Source organism: Thunnus albacares, chromosome 5 (genome assembly GCF_914725855.1).
Source record: "Thunnus albacares chromosome 5, fThuAlb1.1, whole genome shotgun sequence".
NCBI lineage: Eukaryota > Metazoa > Chordata > Actinopteri > Scombriformes > Scombridae > Thunnus > Thunnus albacares.
The window spans coordinates 28,171,676-28,189,083 of record NC_058110.1 but is presented as its reverse complement, the minus strand read 5'-3'; the positions used below and the strand labels follow the sequence as shown (position 1 = coordinate 28,189,083).

Sequence of the window (17,408 nt, the reverse complement as noted above, 5' to 3'; positions counted from 1 at the left end):
TAGCCTCATAAGATTACATGACAGGGTGGCTTTTATTTATGGGTTTTCTGCTTGAAACATACTGTATGTTTGCTTTGTGGTGTGTGATGTATCCAGTCATTTCTTCCACTGTCACATTTGCACCCTCACTCATTGATGTGATGTTGGTTTAGAATGCTTTTAAAAGAGGGAAATTTGACTGTGCTAGGCCATTCATGGTAGTCTTTCCAAAAGATTTCTCCGTCTTTGTTTTTCTTAAACTTTACACCCCTTTTGAATATCTTCAAGCGGTCTCAGACCCAAAATTAAGAACCATTCACCATGTCTTAAAGTACTCCAGCAGTTTAGTTTTGCTCTTCTATAAAGTTGAAGGACTCACAAGAGACAAATTAAAACAAGAGTGGTCAAACTCTAAGTATTAGATGCTGAGATCTTGACTTTAGCTGGAAATGCTGGATCATACACTCCCTATAATGCAACTCAATCCCTCCTTAATACCCTTTTCAAACTCCACATGTCCAGTTTGTAATACAGACTTTCCATTAAGATTTTTAAGTCTCACGCCCAGTCACTTATTTTTTCCAACTTTAGAAAGCTCCCTCCACACCCACGAAAGACATTGGATAAATGTTTTAACAGGTTGAGTAGCTCTAACCATAACATGTAAACTGAATTTTGCATATAAAATCAGTGAAGTGCCCCTTTAAGTGACAATATGTCCACCAGATCTAATGTTTCATTTGCTGCTCCTTTCCACAGATAATGTCAAAGTTGGACCTGATGGTTCTGTTCTTACCATTACCAACGCCCGCCCTGTCAACCATGGTGCTTACCGTTGTGTGGCGAGCAACCTATACGGCATCACCCACACCATTGTGTCTTTGATTGTCAAAGGTAAACTACCCGCATATCAGCATGTGCACACACACACGTTCATTTTTCTGTAGTAGAACTCCTCACATTTCCATCATCACACAGACCAAACTTCTAAGAGAAGGGTTCCCCCTAGTGGCTCATCACATACAGAGCCATACCAGTTTTGTGTATCTGTGCCCTCAGAGTCTCCTGTGGCCACCGTCACCCCTGTTGGACCTGTGCGGATCAGGGTGGGTGAACCCATCAACCTTGAGTGCCAGGCATCAGGAGAGCCCCGCCCTTCAGTCTCATGGCACAGGCTGGATAGCAACCGTAAGACCATGCTGAGCAGCCCTGTGCCCATGGAGTCCAATGCCGTCATGCAGGTACTGGCACATCTGTTTACTAGCAGAAACTAAAACGGGATTTGATAACAGACAGTTTAACTCATCTGTTACTACTTACCTTGTTTCTCTATCACAATTTAAAGCCTCAGCTTCAAAGTTAATGTTTGAAATCAACGTTATTCTATTCTGTTTTAAAATTGTGTGTATTTTGATGGTTTTTCTCTGGTGCAGATACTTGTGGCACGTCCAGAAGACAGTGGCATGTATGTGTGCACAGCTCGCAACAATGAGGGCACCACTGAGACCAAGGTGGAGGTGATCGTTGAGGGAGGATCTCAAGTGCCCTCTGTGCCTAGGGCCTCTGTTCCTGACCCGCTGATGGTTGTGGTGGAAGGACAGACCACAACACTGCACTGTGAAGCCCACGGTAAGCATCGCTGTATGAGAGAGGGTAAAACCATCCATACCAACTGTCATCACAAGTATGTGCCACAAATATAAAAGGGTTTAATTGTTGTTTATAAAAATTGGCATTTTAAAAATGAAATTTTTGTTCTCCACTTTGCTTTTCAAGGTTTCCCATCCCCGACAATCACCTGGTCCAAGCTGAGGTCTCCTCTACCTTGGAGACACAAGGTGGTGAACAATAGCCTGGTGCTGCCAGGCGTGGGCCGCCAAGACTCTGGAGAATACATCTGCACTGCCACCAACAACATGGGCACCACTGAAGTCACCATCATGCTCGATGTAGAGAGTGAGTGTTGTGGTTTTGCTGTTTGCTGCCATTTTATTTGATTTATTTGTTTGTTCTAGGAAAGATGTTGAATGAGCCCAAGATGTCAGCATGCTAGATTTAGTTTAAAAAATATATATACTAACATCAATTTGTGTTCTGTGCACTACTACCGTTTTAAATTAATCATAGTTTTATTATACAGAAAGTAGATATTCCTCCTTTATATGTTTAATTTTGATTTGTGTATCTCTTGAGAAAACACATAAACCTAGTAAACCTTTTTTTTCTCCTATTTCCATTCAGCTCCTCCTTATGCCACGTCTCTGCCTGATGATGTGGCAGTGCGGGTTGGGGAGGTGATCAGGTTGCAGTGCCTGGCCCATGGCACTCCTCCACTGACCTACACTTGGACCAAGGTGGATGGAAACCTGCCCCCAAGGGCCCAGGTTAACGGTGGAGATCTCCAGATCAACCTGGCTACTGCTGAGGATGCTGGGAGCTACAAGTGTGTGGCCGGCAACAAAGTGGGCAGCAGTGAAGTGGTTGCTAAAGTCACAGTCAGATGTAAGTTATGATGATAATATAACATATTACAAAACAACAACCAAAGACAGGAGTTAAAGACTGTTGCACCACATAAAACAACAACTGTTTTACAGCCATGTTGGCAGCTCTGTGGGGCTGTATTTTGGGACTTAGAGCTAAATGGTAACATTAGCATACTACAATGCTCAAAATTACAATGCTAACATGCTGATGCTAACCAAGTATAATGTTAACCACCAACTTAATTTAGGTTGCTAGTAAGCTAACATATGCTAATTAGTACAAAGTACACAAAGTACAGCTGAGGCTGATGGGAATGTCATTAGTTTTGGAGGTTTTTGGTCATAACGGTAATATCCCTAAACCACAGCAAAAACTAAATTATGTTTCTCCTTCTCCTTCCCTTCTGTAGCCCCCTTGGCAGTCCGTGTGTCACCCCAGGTTGAGGTAAAGGCCCAGGGCAGTGCTGTGGAGTTCACTTGTTCGGCAGCAGGTGGAATAGAAACCAAAATTGAGTGGCTGAAGGAAGGAGGTTCCCTGCCACCAAACCATCATATCAAGGATGGGGTGCTCAGGTGACTCATAAACATGTGCTGGTTTTGTTGAAGACAGACAACAATTTGAGATAAAAACAGCAGACATCTAGATGTTTGGATGAGTACAATATTAAAGGACCAAACTGCCAGATTTTCATGTTTTACCCATTAACAAACTGTATATACAAAACATATTTAGCACAATTTATACATAATTTATATTTAAATGATAAGGCTGGCAATGTTCTATCATTTTGTTACTATCATCAAATCCTATGGAAAAACCAAAACCATGTTTGTTTTTTTACGTTCCTTCTGGTATCTACTGAAGATTTGCATTTTTAAAAACAAGTCACAAATATATACTTTCAACTTTCAGCTGCAAATTTGGTGCACTTGCGAATATTTACAGCAGCAGGACGGTGTATGCACAATCAACTCAAAATGTTAATCTTGTTACCCAATACACCGGTGTGGCTCATTTCAGTGTGCTCTATGCCACAGAGGAATAAGCTAAGTCAGGCTTTGAAAACACAGACAAAACTTGTTAGAAGGATCAGTTCATTGATGGTTTTAGTCTTTTCATGGGATTTGTTGACAATAAGAAAAATATATCATATAGTATCACCAGATTTATCCTTTAATGGGCTGAAACAATAAAGTCCACTGATGTAGTCCCTTAAATATTGTGTAGTATGTGAAGTTAGAACCGAACCATAGCTTGTTTTCATGTAATTTCATGTTCCTTCGTAGGATTGAGAACCTCGAGCAGAGCAATGAAGGTGTTTATATCTGCAGAGCCAGCAGTGTGTATGGTCAGGCTCAGGACACTGCCAGGCTGACCATCCAAGGTCTGTTACATTCACTGCAAATATACTAATATATACTACTGCATAAAAACCAAATATAAAGCCATTTTTTGCTCTTTGCTTTCTTTCCTTCTCCACAGCCTTGCCAAAGGTGATGATCAATGTGCGTACTTCAGTGCAGACTGTGATGATTGGGAACTCTGTGGAGTTTGAATGCCAGGCTGTTGGTGATCCTGAGCCCACAGTGAAGTGGAGTAAAGTTGGCGGCTCTCTGCCGGCCCACATCATGGTGAAGGGAGGCATGCTGAAGATCGAGCAGGTGACGGAGGCTGATGCCGGGCAGTATCGCTGTACAGCCACCAATGATGTAGGCTCAGTACAGTCCCAGGTGGTCCTTAACGTCCAGTGTGAGTGCACAAAAGAAAATATTCCTTTTATACTTTTTTTCTATCATCACATACACAAATGCACACTCTTGCACACACACTCATAATGCATTATGCTGGCAGTTAAACTGTCACCACCCTCCTTTAAATCAGTGCTTTTTGTCTGTTTGCACAGCACTTCCTCAAATTGCTGCGCTGCCAGAAACTAAGGAGGTGACAATAGGGTCTGACGCAGTCTTGCCCTGTGTGGCGTCAGGATACCCTGTACCTGACATCAAATGGTCCAAGGTAACCTGGATTTCTGGAATTCAATTATATCATTTTTAAAGATACAGTGTTTAGGAGCTCTCTGGCTTGAAGAAAGTAAACTTGGTTGTGTTTGACCATGTTGTTTATGTCTCTGCATCTATTTCTTTATCTAGCTGGAAGGAGAGCTTCCTCCTAAGTGTTTCCAGGAAGTCAATGTGCTCACGGTTCCTGGAGTCACCCCAGAGGATTCTGGGACATATGTCTGCACTGCCTCTAACAAACAGGGCAAAGTGGAAGCCTTTACTACACTTGAAGTTCATGGTTAGTCTGCAGAGTGGATATATGCCTGAGAGTACAGTAGGAAGGCATGTTGGTAAATGATTGAAAGGTATGAATTGTAGTTGTCTGTATCTAACCATGATATTATGTTCTTTTTCAGAGAGAGTGATGCCATACTTTGCCCAGGAGCCCCTGTCCTACCTCACTCTGCCCACCATCAAAAATGCCTACAAGGCTTTCAGCATCAAGATCAACTTTAGACCTGATAATGTTGATGGTAAGGAATTACAACCTTAAATTTGCTTGGCAGTTTAATTGGACAATGTATTATATTCTAGACATTTCTTGAAACATGTTTTTTTTCTTTTCATACTGTTGTGTACTATATTTGTCATGTTTCCTCATATATACAGTAATGTAATTGCATCTTCCTCCCATTGTCCCTTCCTTCTCTCCCTCACCTCACTCACGTGGTGGGAAGGTCTCATATTGTATGCTGGTGAGTCTCAGTGCTTGAGAACCGCAGGAACTCAAGGCTGATGTTGGCAGTACTGCTTTTTGGCTGCATCAGACTTTCACATAATGCATCCAGCTTAGAGCTGACTTAGGGCTGTGAAAGAGATGCAAGATGGTGCATGGTCTAAGTTTTTATACAGGCTTTTCAGTCATAATCACAAATCCACTTTAAGGAGTATTATAGTCAGCTTAATGATAGGTTACAAATCTACTTTTATTTCCAGTCTACTTCATCAGCTTCTGCACCGCCTACATGCAGTAGCAGCAGTCCTTGTATGCTAGGACTGTATAAATGCAACGCTGCACACATTTCCTTAAACATTTAAACATTACTGCAGTTCTGAAAATAGAGAAAGCTAACTCAAATTGTCTTTGCAAGTACTTGTATTGTTTCTTTTAGGCTACCTACAGTTGGTGCCAGATGTGTTGGGATATGACAGTAAAATGAGACATTACAGTAAAATTATTGGAAAATTATAAGGACACATTTAGCTATAGATTTTTACTGTCTCACTAGATCCCACCCATCAGGTCACAAACTGTAACAAACACTACAAATAAATTGCAAAGGCAATTTGACCACACTTGACCCTTTTTGTTTAAATATGTAATACAAATACTCACAGCGTATTAAGTGAAGCTTACTTTGTATTGCACATTTGCAATCTATTTTCTCTTGGTTACTCTACTTTCAGAACTATCAGTGATGATATAGACAGACATGTAAGAGGGCATGTTCCCATTTCCCCCCGTGAGCCTGCGTGGCTCATATAAGCATGAGTTCCTGGCATGTGGAGAAAAAAAAGAGAAAAAAGCATAGACTGGTAGTATGGGTGTGACTGGTTTCACCTGACTGTGTCCAGTGATGCCCGCATACCATAGGATGGCAGGTTACACCTTGGCTTTGGTTGGCTTAAAACTTGCCTCACCATAGCATGCTGTTTTACCATCCTGCTTTCAGAGTTTACCTGATATGTCAATGACTACATTGCAAATAATGTCCATCCTAACAAGTCACTTACTCTCATATTTAGCCTAAAATGAGTAAAAAGCTATTGGGATCAGATTATTATTTCAAGAATTTTAGAGAAATAAGTGGAGATATCTTGAGAGAAAGCTGAAGAAGGGAAATTGAAAAAACTTGAAATGTGTTACAAATACTGGAAGATTCCACTTGTTTAGATAAAACCACTACATGCATTGACTTATTAAGATGGATATTATTACAGGGTATACATGTGTAGGATTAAGTTTTTACTCACTCACGTTGTTTTTGTGGTGTAGGTATGATCCTCTACAATGGCCAGAGGAGGACTACAGGAGCTGACTTTATCTCTCTGGGACTTGTTGGCGGTCGCTTAGAGTTCAGGTCTGTTCATACTGATTTTAAAAGTTGTCCTAATTGACTAAAATACAGCACGGTGAATCATCATGATTAACCAAATGTGTTGTGTTGTCTCAGGTTTGATGTGGGCTCCGGCATGGCCACCATACGTGACCCTAACCCCATCAAACTGGGAGAGTTTCACACAGTTGAACTGTATCGAAACCACACCCTGGGCTATATCATTGTAGACGGAGGGGAGCCCATCAACGGCAGTTCACAGGTACTTCTGTCTATGTACTGTCACCTACAGTACATGTATGTGCATTTGATTAATGTATGTCTTTTAATATGATCCATAAATGCACATTTCCTCTCCTCAGGGCAAGTTCCAGGGCTTGGATCTGAATGAGGAGCTGCATGTGGGTGGTTACCCCAACTACACAGTCCTCGCCAAAACTGCTGGCATCAAGACCGGGTTTGTTGGTAAGATGTTACTATAGAGAACTCCCTGTTATCCTTTAAGAACTCTGTTTCCTAGCAGTCTCTGTTTTCCCAGCAACCCTAGCTTGATCATGTGACGCTATTCCAATTCCAATTACTGTGTTTACACCATAACGAAAATATAGGCTGCATAATGTTTTCTGTGTGTGATGACCTGTTCTTTCTTTCTTTAATAATGGTACTATGCAGGCTGTATCCGTCAGCTGGTCATTCAAGGTGAGGAGGTCATCTTCAAAGATCTTGACCGCAGCTCCACTGGTGTCACAAACTGTCCCACCTGCAAAGATCACCCATGCCAGGTCAGTTACTTTCAGTTTTAATGCCAGATACTTTCATGTTTAATCCCATTATATACACTTATACACTTTTTTCATGTCATTATTCAGAATGACGGGAGGTGTGAGGACTCAGATGCCAGCTTGTATAAGTGCAGCTGCCTCAAAGGATTCACAGGCAGCAATTGCCAGCACCACTCATCCCTGCACTGTCACTCAGGTACATGTGAATCTCCAACTGATCACAGAAACAGATCAAAGCACCTTAATGCTACCATCAAGACTATCAGGATGCACCATTAACAGTGTAGTCTTTTATGTCTCTATTTGTGATCTTTTGTGACCTGAACTACCACAGAGGCCTGTGGACCAGATGCGACTTGCATCAATCGGCCAAACAGCCTGGGTTATGACTGCCGCTGTCATCTTGGCAAGTTTGGAAACAAATGCATGGATGGTAAGACAGGAAGTCACTCTCCCATAAAAATATTCCATGTTCTGAGAAAGAGATATGATGTTGGCTTAGCTTTTTTCAACTGATATGAAACAATAAATTCTGGCTTGGAAATCTTCATAAGACCAAAAAGACTGATGTGTTTTCCTCCTCTTCGCCTTCACAAGGGGAACTGGTGACCACTCCACTGTTTGACGGTGAGGAGTCATACATAGCCTATCCTCCCCTGACCAACATCCATGACGACTTGCGTGTTGAGCTGGAGTTCAAACCGCTGGAGAGAGATGGCCTGATGTTCTTCTGTGGGGGGAAGAAAATGAAGGTGGAGGACTTCGTAGCCATCTCCATGGTGGAGGGACACGTAGAGTTCAGATATGAACTGGGCACAGGTAAAGTAGACTGTAACTGTGCAAAACTTTAGTTCATTTCCTCCTGAGAAATGCATACATGCAATGAGATGTGGTGACAAGCAAATATTAGTAGAAACACCAATTTATGACAGTTTCTGAAAGACATTAAGTGTGTTACTGTAAGCATTTTTATTAATTAACATTATAAAGTTTTTGCGGTCAGAGTAGCTGATTAACTAGAGACTTTTTTTGACTCCTGTGATAAAAAGATATATAAAAAAACAGGTAAATTGTTTCATACGTGATCAGATTGACAGGTAACATTTCTACCACTTACCACTACATCCCTGTTTAATGAGGTGCATTTCCAGAGTCAGTAAAATCTCTGTGACTTTCAGGCCAGGCAGTCCTTCTGAGTCAGAAGCCAGTCTCTCTGGGTCAGTGGCACAGAGTTGTGGCCGAGCGGAACAAGAGGGCCGGCCACCTGAAGGTCGACCAAGGCCCAGTGGAGAGGAGGTCATCTCCAGGAAAAGCCCAGGGCCTCAATATCCACACTGCCATGTACTTGGGCGGAGTCCCCAACATGGACATCCTGCCTAAGCCCGCCAATGTCAGCGAAATGTTTGAGGGATGTATAGGAGAGGTGAGATCTCTCTGTGCTTATAAAGGAAATTAAACAAGGGTTACAAAATATTTTTCTCTGTGTGGTAGCTCAAACTTGTGTGCATTGTCTGCTTAGGTTTCCATCAACAACAAGAAGGTGGATCTGTCCTACAGCTTCACAGAAAGCAGATCCATTCGCAAGTGTGTGGACAACAGCCCCTGTGACCGCTGGCCCTGCCTGAATGGTGGTGACTGCATGTTAAGTGCTGAATATGAGTATCAGTGCCTCTGTAAGGATGGCTTTGAAGGTTAGTGCTCCTGGCCCTGTGTCCCAGTACAGTCAGTTGGCACAGAAAAGTCTTGTAGTCATCAGAACAGACATAGCATGAGTTAGATCTGCCCATAATTCCTGACACTCTGAGCTATAATCTATGTGAATGTCTTACAAGCACTCTTTGTTCCTTTAATCACCTCGAGGGATTCTGGTGCATACGATTTACCTCTTTTGTGTTATCTTCCCCTTTCAAATTCTATATTCTGAACATTTACATGAAACTTGTAGGAGCATCAGGCCATAAAATCTAGTTAAAAACCAGCTTAAACAGACCCTTTCCCTATATTATCTCCTTACCATATGAACTTGCCCTGCTCTTGGTGTGTCCATGACCCTTGACCTTTCATCCGTGACTGGAATGTCACCCTGCAGGTGAGCGTTGTGAGGTGGTGAAAGACGTGTGCCAGAGCAACCTTCAATGCCAGAATGGCGGTAGCTGTGTTGACGGCCAGTGTGTGTGTGCTCCCGGCCACACAGGTCTGAACTGTGAAGAAAGTAAGTATTGACTGGCTACATGTATACCACTATTAAATCAAAATCAAAGCCAGAAATTGCTGATTTTTTGTATTGTATTTGTTGTGAACTTATAATGATACAATTTCAGTAGCAGCCAGTTTGTCTAAAAGCACATTGCACATTACTTACTGCGTACACCTGAATCCTGTAGACAAAGATATTCATCATCAAAGCAGAAACACTAGACATACAGCCAGAAATGAGCCCATATGACTCAAATTCTCCACAGTATGAAGCCCCTCTAACATCAGACAGTCCATTCCCAGCATTGCACTGCATGCATGCTGGGAGGGTTAATCCTAAATGATTACGTATGTCTCACCCCTGCACTCTCATGGCTATATCCTGCACACACAGGCCAGGTATCCAGCTTCCCCGAGGCCCTGTGGAATTTGGAAGCTAGCGAGGCGAATGGTACAGTATCTCAATATTCAGTATGCCTGACGCAACCGTGACTAACAGGGGCCCGTCTGAGCCCACTGGGCCCCGCATCCCTTCCGAGCTCAACCCAAAATGTCTATCATCTAACACGCGTACGCACAAAAACACAAACCAAACATGCGTCTGTACTCAAGTGGCAACTGAGGCTCTTATCCCCATTGGAAAGTTGGGAGAGGGGAATTCTGCATCTATGCTAAAAGTTAACAGGTTAATAGACTGCTGTTGGGAGATCAACTGATCTGTGCTGCCTCTTTTTGGACCCATGGCACCATTTTCATACTTGAAATGACAGAAATGTGGAATTCCCCTTGTTTTTCTTTTCCCTTTCGTCATGTCATTTCTCACCATATAAAATCTTGTTTCCATCTACTTCAAAACTGCTTTTCTATACAAAAAAAAAGAAAACTTGTTTTTCTTTCTGAAACTGTCTAAGTCAGTACATTAAATCTGCTCCATGTCCACACATTTGTGCTGTTACTAACAATTTCAAGTGTCTGTTGAAAGCACAGTTGTTATGATTGTTAAATGTGGTATTTGTGCATGGAGCCATGGTTTTGGTGAGTTCAGTCCGATCTCTGTGAAAGATCAGAGACATTGAATTGTGTGAGGAATGACAAGTAACGGTCAAATGAGTCTGCATCATGGCCTGGAGCCTGGTTTGGTCGCACTGAAGATTTTTGTTGTTTTTTTGTTTTGAAATTGCAGTATTTGCATATGGACTTTGGGCACGTAATGAAATTTACAATAATGATATTTTATGTCATATTCATATTTAAAGTGTGGCTATATGACTTTTTAGAGAAGAAATAACATAATTTCCTTTATCAAATGAAGCTACAGCGAGACATTTTGCTGCTTCAGACTTACTCGCTGTGCTATGAACAGTAACTTATAGTGGCTTATGCTATCAAACTAGACAGATATTGATGTGTAACTGACATTAATGAGTCCATTTGCTTACTATGTAATCTTTTTTTACTTGTACTAGTGCTATGCTATCTTTTAGCATGTTAAGAATGATACAGAGTGATTAGGGTGATACAGATATCTATCTAAAGTTTGCTGACATTAGCTACCTTAAGCTAAGTAAGCTAAGTGAGACTGTAGCAGCAAAATCCCTCATTGTATTCAACTGAGCGATGACTTTTCATTTGTGAGAGGAAGAATGTGTTATTTCTTCTTTTGAAAGCTGTATATTCTCACCATCAACAAATAAAATAGCCTGCTGAGTGATTTCAGTGAAAGAATTTTTCTTTTTGTCTATAAATGTTGTATATAACCAAGCCTGTCTTACCAGGGTCTCTTCCATTCTTTTGCCACTGGAGGGCACTATAACATTCAGGATGAGTTCACAGCAGCTTTACTATGTTTGAATGCTGTTTTGATTAGTATTTGATTGTATTTTTTTGTAGATTCACCCTATCAGTATGCAGCTCATTTCCACAATAATGGCTACATCGCCCTTCCTAAAGCAATCTTCCCAAGAAGGTAACTGAAGTTTGCTTTTATACACTGTTTTGCTCTTAGTGTTGGTGTAACAATGCTTCAAGGGTAAGATTATTATGTCATATCTTGTCTGTTTTAGTGCCCATGACTCGCCAGAGACCATCGAACTGGAGATCAACACCGGCTCCTCTGAGGGTCTGATCCTGTGGCAGGGAGTGGTAAGTCCAGGTCCTGGTCTTATTCCTGAGACGAGACTGTAAGAAACTGTAAGACTGAAGCATGGTTCACTCCAGATCTTAAACCTGATACTCACATCCTTCCCCTCCACCTCTTAATCTTCACCCTAACCATACCACTGCACTTCAACACTCTTAAACATCACCATTAGCTGATTTGTAAACTTCATCTGTAAAGGACTGGTACTAAGTAGGCTAACGTTCTCATAATATTCAGTGTCAGTTTTTGTGCATATACATACTGCATTTTCTTTAATTTGCATTTTCTTTCATTTTAGTGTTTCACTGGCCGTTGAGCAGCATTTATCATCACACTGTCTAATTCATTCTTGTGCCACTGAGGCTGTGACATTGTTGGGCATGTTGGCTGCGAGCCCGGCTCTATCTGACACCACTAAATAAATGCATGTTGCTTCTCTAACTCACCCTCCATTTTCCTCAGGAGACCACTGGCGCACGCAATTTGCGAAAGGTGCATGCTAGTAAAAAGGTATCCACTCAAACCACAAGACACTCATTTATTCGGCAGGTTTCAAAACATGTGTTCTCCATACATAAACTGCATGTACACAAGAACTGTGGACAACAATTGTAAGATATTTCCAGAGAACCACGTGATTTGAATTTTTTTTAAAAGTATGTGTTTGTATTGCACAATGAGCATGAAGGCTTCTCTTGTCATTGTTATTTTGCATGGAAAGTTTTATGGCACATTTATTCAAATTCTGTAGGGAGGGTTCTGTGTGCATTGCCTCATGTTTGCTATTATAGCACTTGGTGCGGAAAATTACTGCAGAGCAGCCGGTCAGTAGTCAATAGTTCACAGTATTCAGTCACGCAATATGATCTTCCTCTGCTGACTCAACACATTGATTTCCAGGAACTTGGAGAACATGGCAAAGGCAAGGACTTCATTAGCCTCGGCCTACAGAATGGACACCTTGTTTTCAGGTGACTCAGCACTGTAATTCTGTAGTTCTGTTTACATATGGCTGAGTATTATTACTATTTTCATAGCTCATATTAATGTTGTAGTAATACTGACGATTTGTATGATATCCAGTTACCAGTTGGGCAGTGGAGAGGCAGAGATCTTGTCCCGGAAGTCCATCAATGATGGGAGATGGCATAAGGTTACAGCAGTCAGGTATGATTGCATATTAAATCCTGTAGCCCTTTGGTTTCACACACTGTATATACATATACAAACTAACCATAAGGAGTTTCAGGAGTCTTAATGACAAGTATAGAGGACCAAAACCTCTGTTAACTTAGGAGAAAATCAACATCTCATACACTGCTGGTCACTTTATTGAGTACAAGTTACCCACATTGTGCAGGATTTCCAGTGATATTTTATTCTTTTTGGTAACTTCTTTTCAAATCAGTGTTCATTTTCAACTGTATAAAGCTAAAAAAAAATGTAAGTTAACAACAATAAAAGAAAGCATTGTGTTAATTGTAATGTAGAGCAGGAAAATCACTTAAAATACCTCAGTATGCTTTTGATTATTGTCAGCAGTAATGCAAAAATAGATATTGCAATGGTTCTTTTCATTTAAAATTAAAATTCTCATTGCTTGAACCTACCTCATGGCTGTTTTTTTTATAATATATAATACCAAATATATCAGTTATTCTCATCATACAGTATCAAATATTTCCTGAACATTTAGATTTGATAGTATATGTACAGTTATTGTATTGAGTTTCGCTGTGTGTCTCTTTTCTTGCAGAACTGGAAAAGATGGATACATCCAGATCGATGGAGGAGAGGCACTACACGGACAGTCTAAGGGCAAAAGCCTCATGGTCAACACCAAAGGCAGTATATACCTTGGTGAGTGGATTTGAAGTATGGAGTGTTGAAACTGCCAAAAGTCAAAAATATAGCTTCATATATCAAAGATTAATATTTATGGAGTATAAAAAGAAACATAAAGCTTGATACTTTTCCTTTACTCAGTTGGAAAAATGCATTTAATTTTTCAAAGTCCTTAATTGTCCTATTCCTTTGGTCTTAGGAAATATTTAATTATTTATCACTTTCATATTTTTATTACCAGATTTCCCATTTTCCTGATACTATGAAAAATAGGGGTAACTGGTTGAGAAGTATTTAGGATAGCACTCGCCCTGGGCTGTCGGTCAGGACACACTAGACAGGAGATGGGATGGAGCTTTAACCGTTTAGTGACTGATTTATCCTTAATATAGCACAGCAGTACGGTAGACCCAGTTATGGCATGTATTAAAGGTAGGTGTGTGGTCTGAAACAAATCAGAAATAAAATATACACACTTCAGGTTAGTAATACTACCAACAATTTAACTAGGCTTTGCTGATAATGTTTACAGGCTTAACAGCAATGTAAACAGCAATAATAATAAAACTAAAGTCCTATTAATACAAATACTACCATCAATAAGCATACTAACAAAATCAAAGACCCGTCAACCATGTGGCTGAGTCACGTTTCAATAGAGAAGGAACACGTGAGGTTCTTAGGAGAAGCTACTGCAATTAGCAACTAAACAATATGATATCCATGAACAGACACAGGATTACAGAATATATACATGTAATCAGTTATCTTGACAGGGCTTATCAATACCTATTTATAATTAACAGTATTAATCAAACAGAGGTACAGCTAGCCAAAGTTAACACACAATAGTGTCTGTTAGCTCCCTCGTGAGATTATCAGTTAACACAGAGGAATGTCCATAGTCGAAAACAAGTCCATTCTCAGTCTCAATATTTGATAAGAACATATGACTTACTGGCTGCACATTCACACACACAGCATGCAAATTAACCAACAGAAAAGTCCTTTCTGAATTGAAGAATCTTGCAGTGTTGACTGGAGGCGAACACTCGCTCCAGTCACCTTGTGTGCGCGCATGCATGGCTAGCTAACATAAAACTAGACTTGCCTCCTACTGTTGTAGCAACACTGTGTAAACTCTCGTAATAGCTAAGTATTTTTTACAACAAGCTAACACTAACAGAGTTAGCCAGCTAACGTTATTTCAAAGACAACATGCTTCTTTCTTAATAACATTATCTTCATTATCATTATCCACAGTGGAAACAGGTGCCCACTGTGTTTAGCTACCAGTGTTTTCAATAAAGCTAGCTGATGTATGGAGTTATATTTTTGACTTGTTTGATAATCTTTACTACATTTTGTCAGTTTCAAGGCTCCATATGAGTTCCTCACTGCAGAAGTTGAAAAATGTATCTTATGCATTTGATTTTCTGTTCCTCCAAATGAGTTAAACTATCTTGGTTACTCATTTAAAGCTGTATCAAAATTTCCTCTAAGCCGTCTTGCGGGTCAGTTTTTGGGATGTTTATCACTGTTTTTTTTTTATAATGTGTGTGTTTCCCTGTGTGACAGGTGGAGCACCAAACATGGCTGCTATGACAGGAGGGAAGTTTTCCTCGGGAATGACAGGCTGCGTGAGGAACCTGACACTGATGAACGCCCGGCCGGGACAGCAGCCAGCCCAAGCCATCGACCTGCAATCCCACGCAGCCCACGGCAACGTGCAGCCATGCTCTTCATAGACCGCATCATACACATGCAAAGACAAACACACACATACACATATACACACAGAGACTATGGAGTGATGCCACACACACACACACACACACACGCACACACACACACACACACACACAGCAGACTCACACAGAGGGACTGACACACAATAGAACCTGACACAAACTTGGTGCTTTGCTGCTACCAAAAAACAAGACGACACAACAGGATACGTTTCTCTGTGTGCAGTTAAACCAAAAAAGAGAAAAATTGAAACGATATTAACAAGTCTTCTCTTCCTCAGTGTTGTATTCTCAATGAAGGACTATTAACACAGGAGAACCAGTTCAGTTTACATACTTCCAGCAGTAGTTTTAGCCATGAGAAGAGTAAGAGTAAAACGTATTAAGCCTTCTACGATGGGTCAGATCCTATGGAGTTGGAGATGTTTTTACAGCACTGAATTTTTATTTATATACATATGAATATATATATATATATATATTATATTTGTGGGGGAAAACATGCAAACTAACCATAACTGCTCTTCAACTTTCCTAGAGTTTATTCTGGGTTCTAATACTGTGTGTCCAGCGGTTTTTATAGGCCTAACTGTATTAATACTTGAAGACGTTTAGGCCTTCTTTCTTCACTTCTGTAGAGGAACCTTTTTTTTTTTTTTTTTTTTGCGCGAGCATGCTTGCAGTCTTTTGCCAATGTTGGGAGAGGAGCGCACACGGTCACAGTCACATGCAGCTTCAGTACACAACTCAGGTCGTCAAAAACAAATTAATAACCGCAAATGTTACAAGTACTGCTGCTTTAACTCAACTGAAATGATTTTGCTTCACGAGTCATTTGCCTTCACAACACTGTTGTGTCTTCTGTGTCTGTATTTGTTCTTTTTTATAAAAAAAAGAAAGAAACCTTGGTGCTAACGTCAGACATGAAGATACAGCACATAGTCATATGGTTGCCTGTTGCATTGTAGAAATGTACATGTAGAGGTGTCTTTTAGTAATTTGGTTCCTTAGATTAAGTATGCTTCCATGTAAAACAGAATACATTAGTATTTGCTGATGTGCATGGCATTTGAGGTTTATTTTATGATGATATGGCATGATTTGTTGCCTCCACAACCTTATTTGATTGAGTAGATCTCAAAAAAGGAGTTTTTAAAAACTGAAAAGGGTGTAATTTTTTATGTGTGGTTGTCGAAAATATTGTTTTATGTGTAAAACTATCTGCCAGTCAGGTAGATCAGTATCAATTGAGAATGAGTGTGTGTGCTAAGTAGATATGTTGGCTATCTATGTCTCCATTTCTCACAGGTCACTCTAAAGCCCCAGTATAGAGTCAGGTGTGTGTGTGCGTGTGTGTGTGTGTGTGTGTGCGTAAGTGTGTGTGTGTGTCTGTGCATGTGTTATTATCCATATCCTCAGGAGGGTCAACCCAGAACTGCCTCAAGATGTTACTTAATTTTCAATTTTGGTAGCTTTAGTGACACTTCAGTAAGCTATAAAACTTTGAAGGCTCTGTGGTTCTGTAGGTTGTTTTCTCTTCAGAGGGAGAGTCATCTGCAGTAGGACACAGTTGGAATAGTGTTTGGTCATGTGGGAATGCAGTTGAAGCCTCCTGCAGGTGCTGTGACCAGTAGTGTAGCTCTAATAAAGCATGCTCGGCCGCCGTAGTTGACCACACCACAAAACCACAATGGCACGATCACTTTGGGGTTCACCAACCTTTTTTCTTGTTTTTTGTAAGCTTAAAAAAAATATTTGTATTAATATTCTAAAAATGAGCACTATCCTTTCACTTAGAGTTGCTTCATTTTTATTTATTTTATGTTTTTGTTTCTCTTTTCCTCCTTTTTCATCACTTTCAAGGCTTGATTCTGCTGTTTTAGAGTCAATCACAGAAGCTTGCTATTTTCTTTCCTCTGGTTATTGTGTATTGCCTCCCACATCCCCCTGTCCCCACCCGCACCCCCCACCCCCACCCCCCCAACCCCCACCTCCCCTCTTCCTGGTTAAGTTCTTAAAGAAATTGTCCCCAACAAAGTTCCTTGATTACGCTTCCCATGAAAGGTTAATATGTGATCCCTGACTGGAACTACCTGGTTAAATGTTTGGAAACT

General features: G+C 40.7%; 1 protein-coding gene across 3 annotated transcripts in view; it reads left to right on the top strand.

Annotated features, from left to right (window-relative positions):
• The window catches only part of hspg2 (heparan sulfate proteoglycan 2), a 101,111-nt gene extending 84,684 nt beyond the window's left edge, over window positions 1-16,427 (top strand). For all 3 annotated transcript variants that reach the window (XM_044351412.1, XM_044351414.1, XM_044351413.1), the window contains 30 exons: window positions 739-873; window positions 1,039-1,220; window positions 1,413-1,608; window positions 1,756-1,935; window positions 2,221-2,481; window positions 2,876-3,038; window positions 3,753-3,850; window positions 3,949-4,215; window positions 4,370-4,482; window positions 4,617-4,764; window positions 4,883-4,999; window positions 5,204-5,221; window positions 6,523-6,607; window positions 6,701-6,845; window positions 6,946-7,048; window positions 7,256-7,365; window positions 7,453-7,561; window positions 7,700-7,798; window positions 7,963-8,184; window positions 8,544-8,788; window positions 8,885-9,056; window positions 9,455-9,577; window positions 9,956-10,012; window positions 11,452-11,527; window positions 11,625-11,703; window positions 12,164-12,211; window positions 12,602-12,672; window positions 12,785-12,868; window positions 13,458-13,561; window positions 15,125-16,427. In XM_044351412.1, coding sequence (XP_044207347.1) covers window positions 739-873; window positions 1,039-1,220; window positions 1,413-1,608; window positions 1,756-1,935; window positions 2,221-2,481; window positions 2,876-3,038; window positions 3,753-3,850; window positions 3,949-4,215; window positions 4,370-4,482; window positions 4,617-4,764; window positions 4,883-4,999; window positions 5,204-5,221; window positions 6,523-6,607; window positions 6,701-6,845; window positions 6,946-7,048; window positions 7,256-7,365; window positions 7,453-7,561; window positions 7,700-7,798; window positions 7,963-8,184; window positions 8,544-8,788; window positions 8,885-9,056; window positions 9,455-9,577; window positions 9,956-10,012; window positions 11,452-11,527; window positions 11,625-11,703; window positions 12,164-12,211; window positions 12,602-12,672; window positions 12,785-12,868; window positions 13,458-13,561; window positions 15,125-15,294 — 3,980 coding nt within the window. In that variant the 3' untranslated portion in view covers window positions 15,295-16,427. The remainder of the gene's footprint in view (window positions 1-738; window positions 874-1,038; window positions 1,221-1,412; window positions 1,609-1,755; window positions 1,936-2,220; window positions 2,482-2,875; window positions 3,039-3,752; window positions 3,851-3,948; window positions 4,216-4,369; window positions 4,483-4,616; window positions 4,765-4,882; window positions 5,000-5,203; window positions 5,222-6,522; window positions 6,608-6,700; window positions 6,846-6,945; window positions 7,049-7,255; window positions 7,366-7,452; window positions 7,562-7,699; window positions 7,799-7,962; window positions 8,185-8,543; window positions 8,789-8,884; window positions 9,057-9,454; window positions 9,578-9,955; window positions 10,013-11,451; window positions 11,528-11,624; window positions 11,704-12,163; window positions 12,212-12,601; window positions 12,673-12,784; window positions 12,869-13,457; window positions 13,562-15,124) is intronic.
• The last annotated feature ends 981 nt before the right edge of the window (window positions 16,428-17,408 follow it).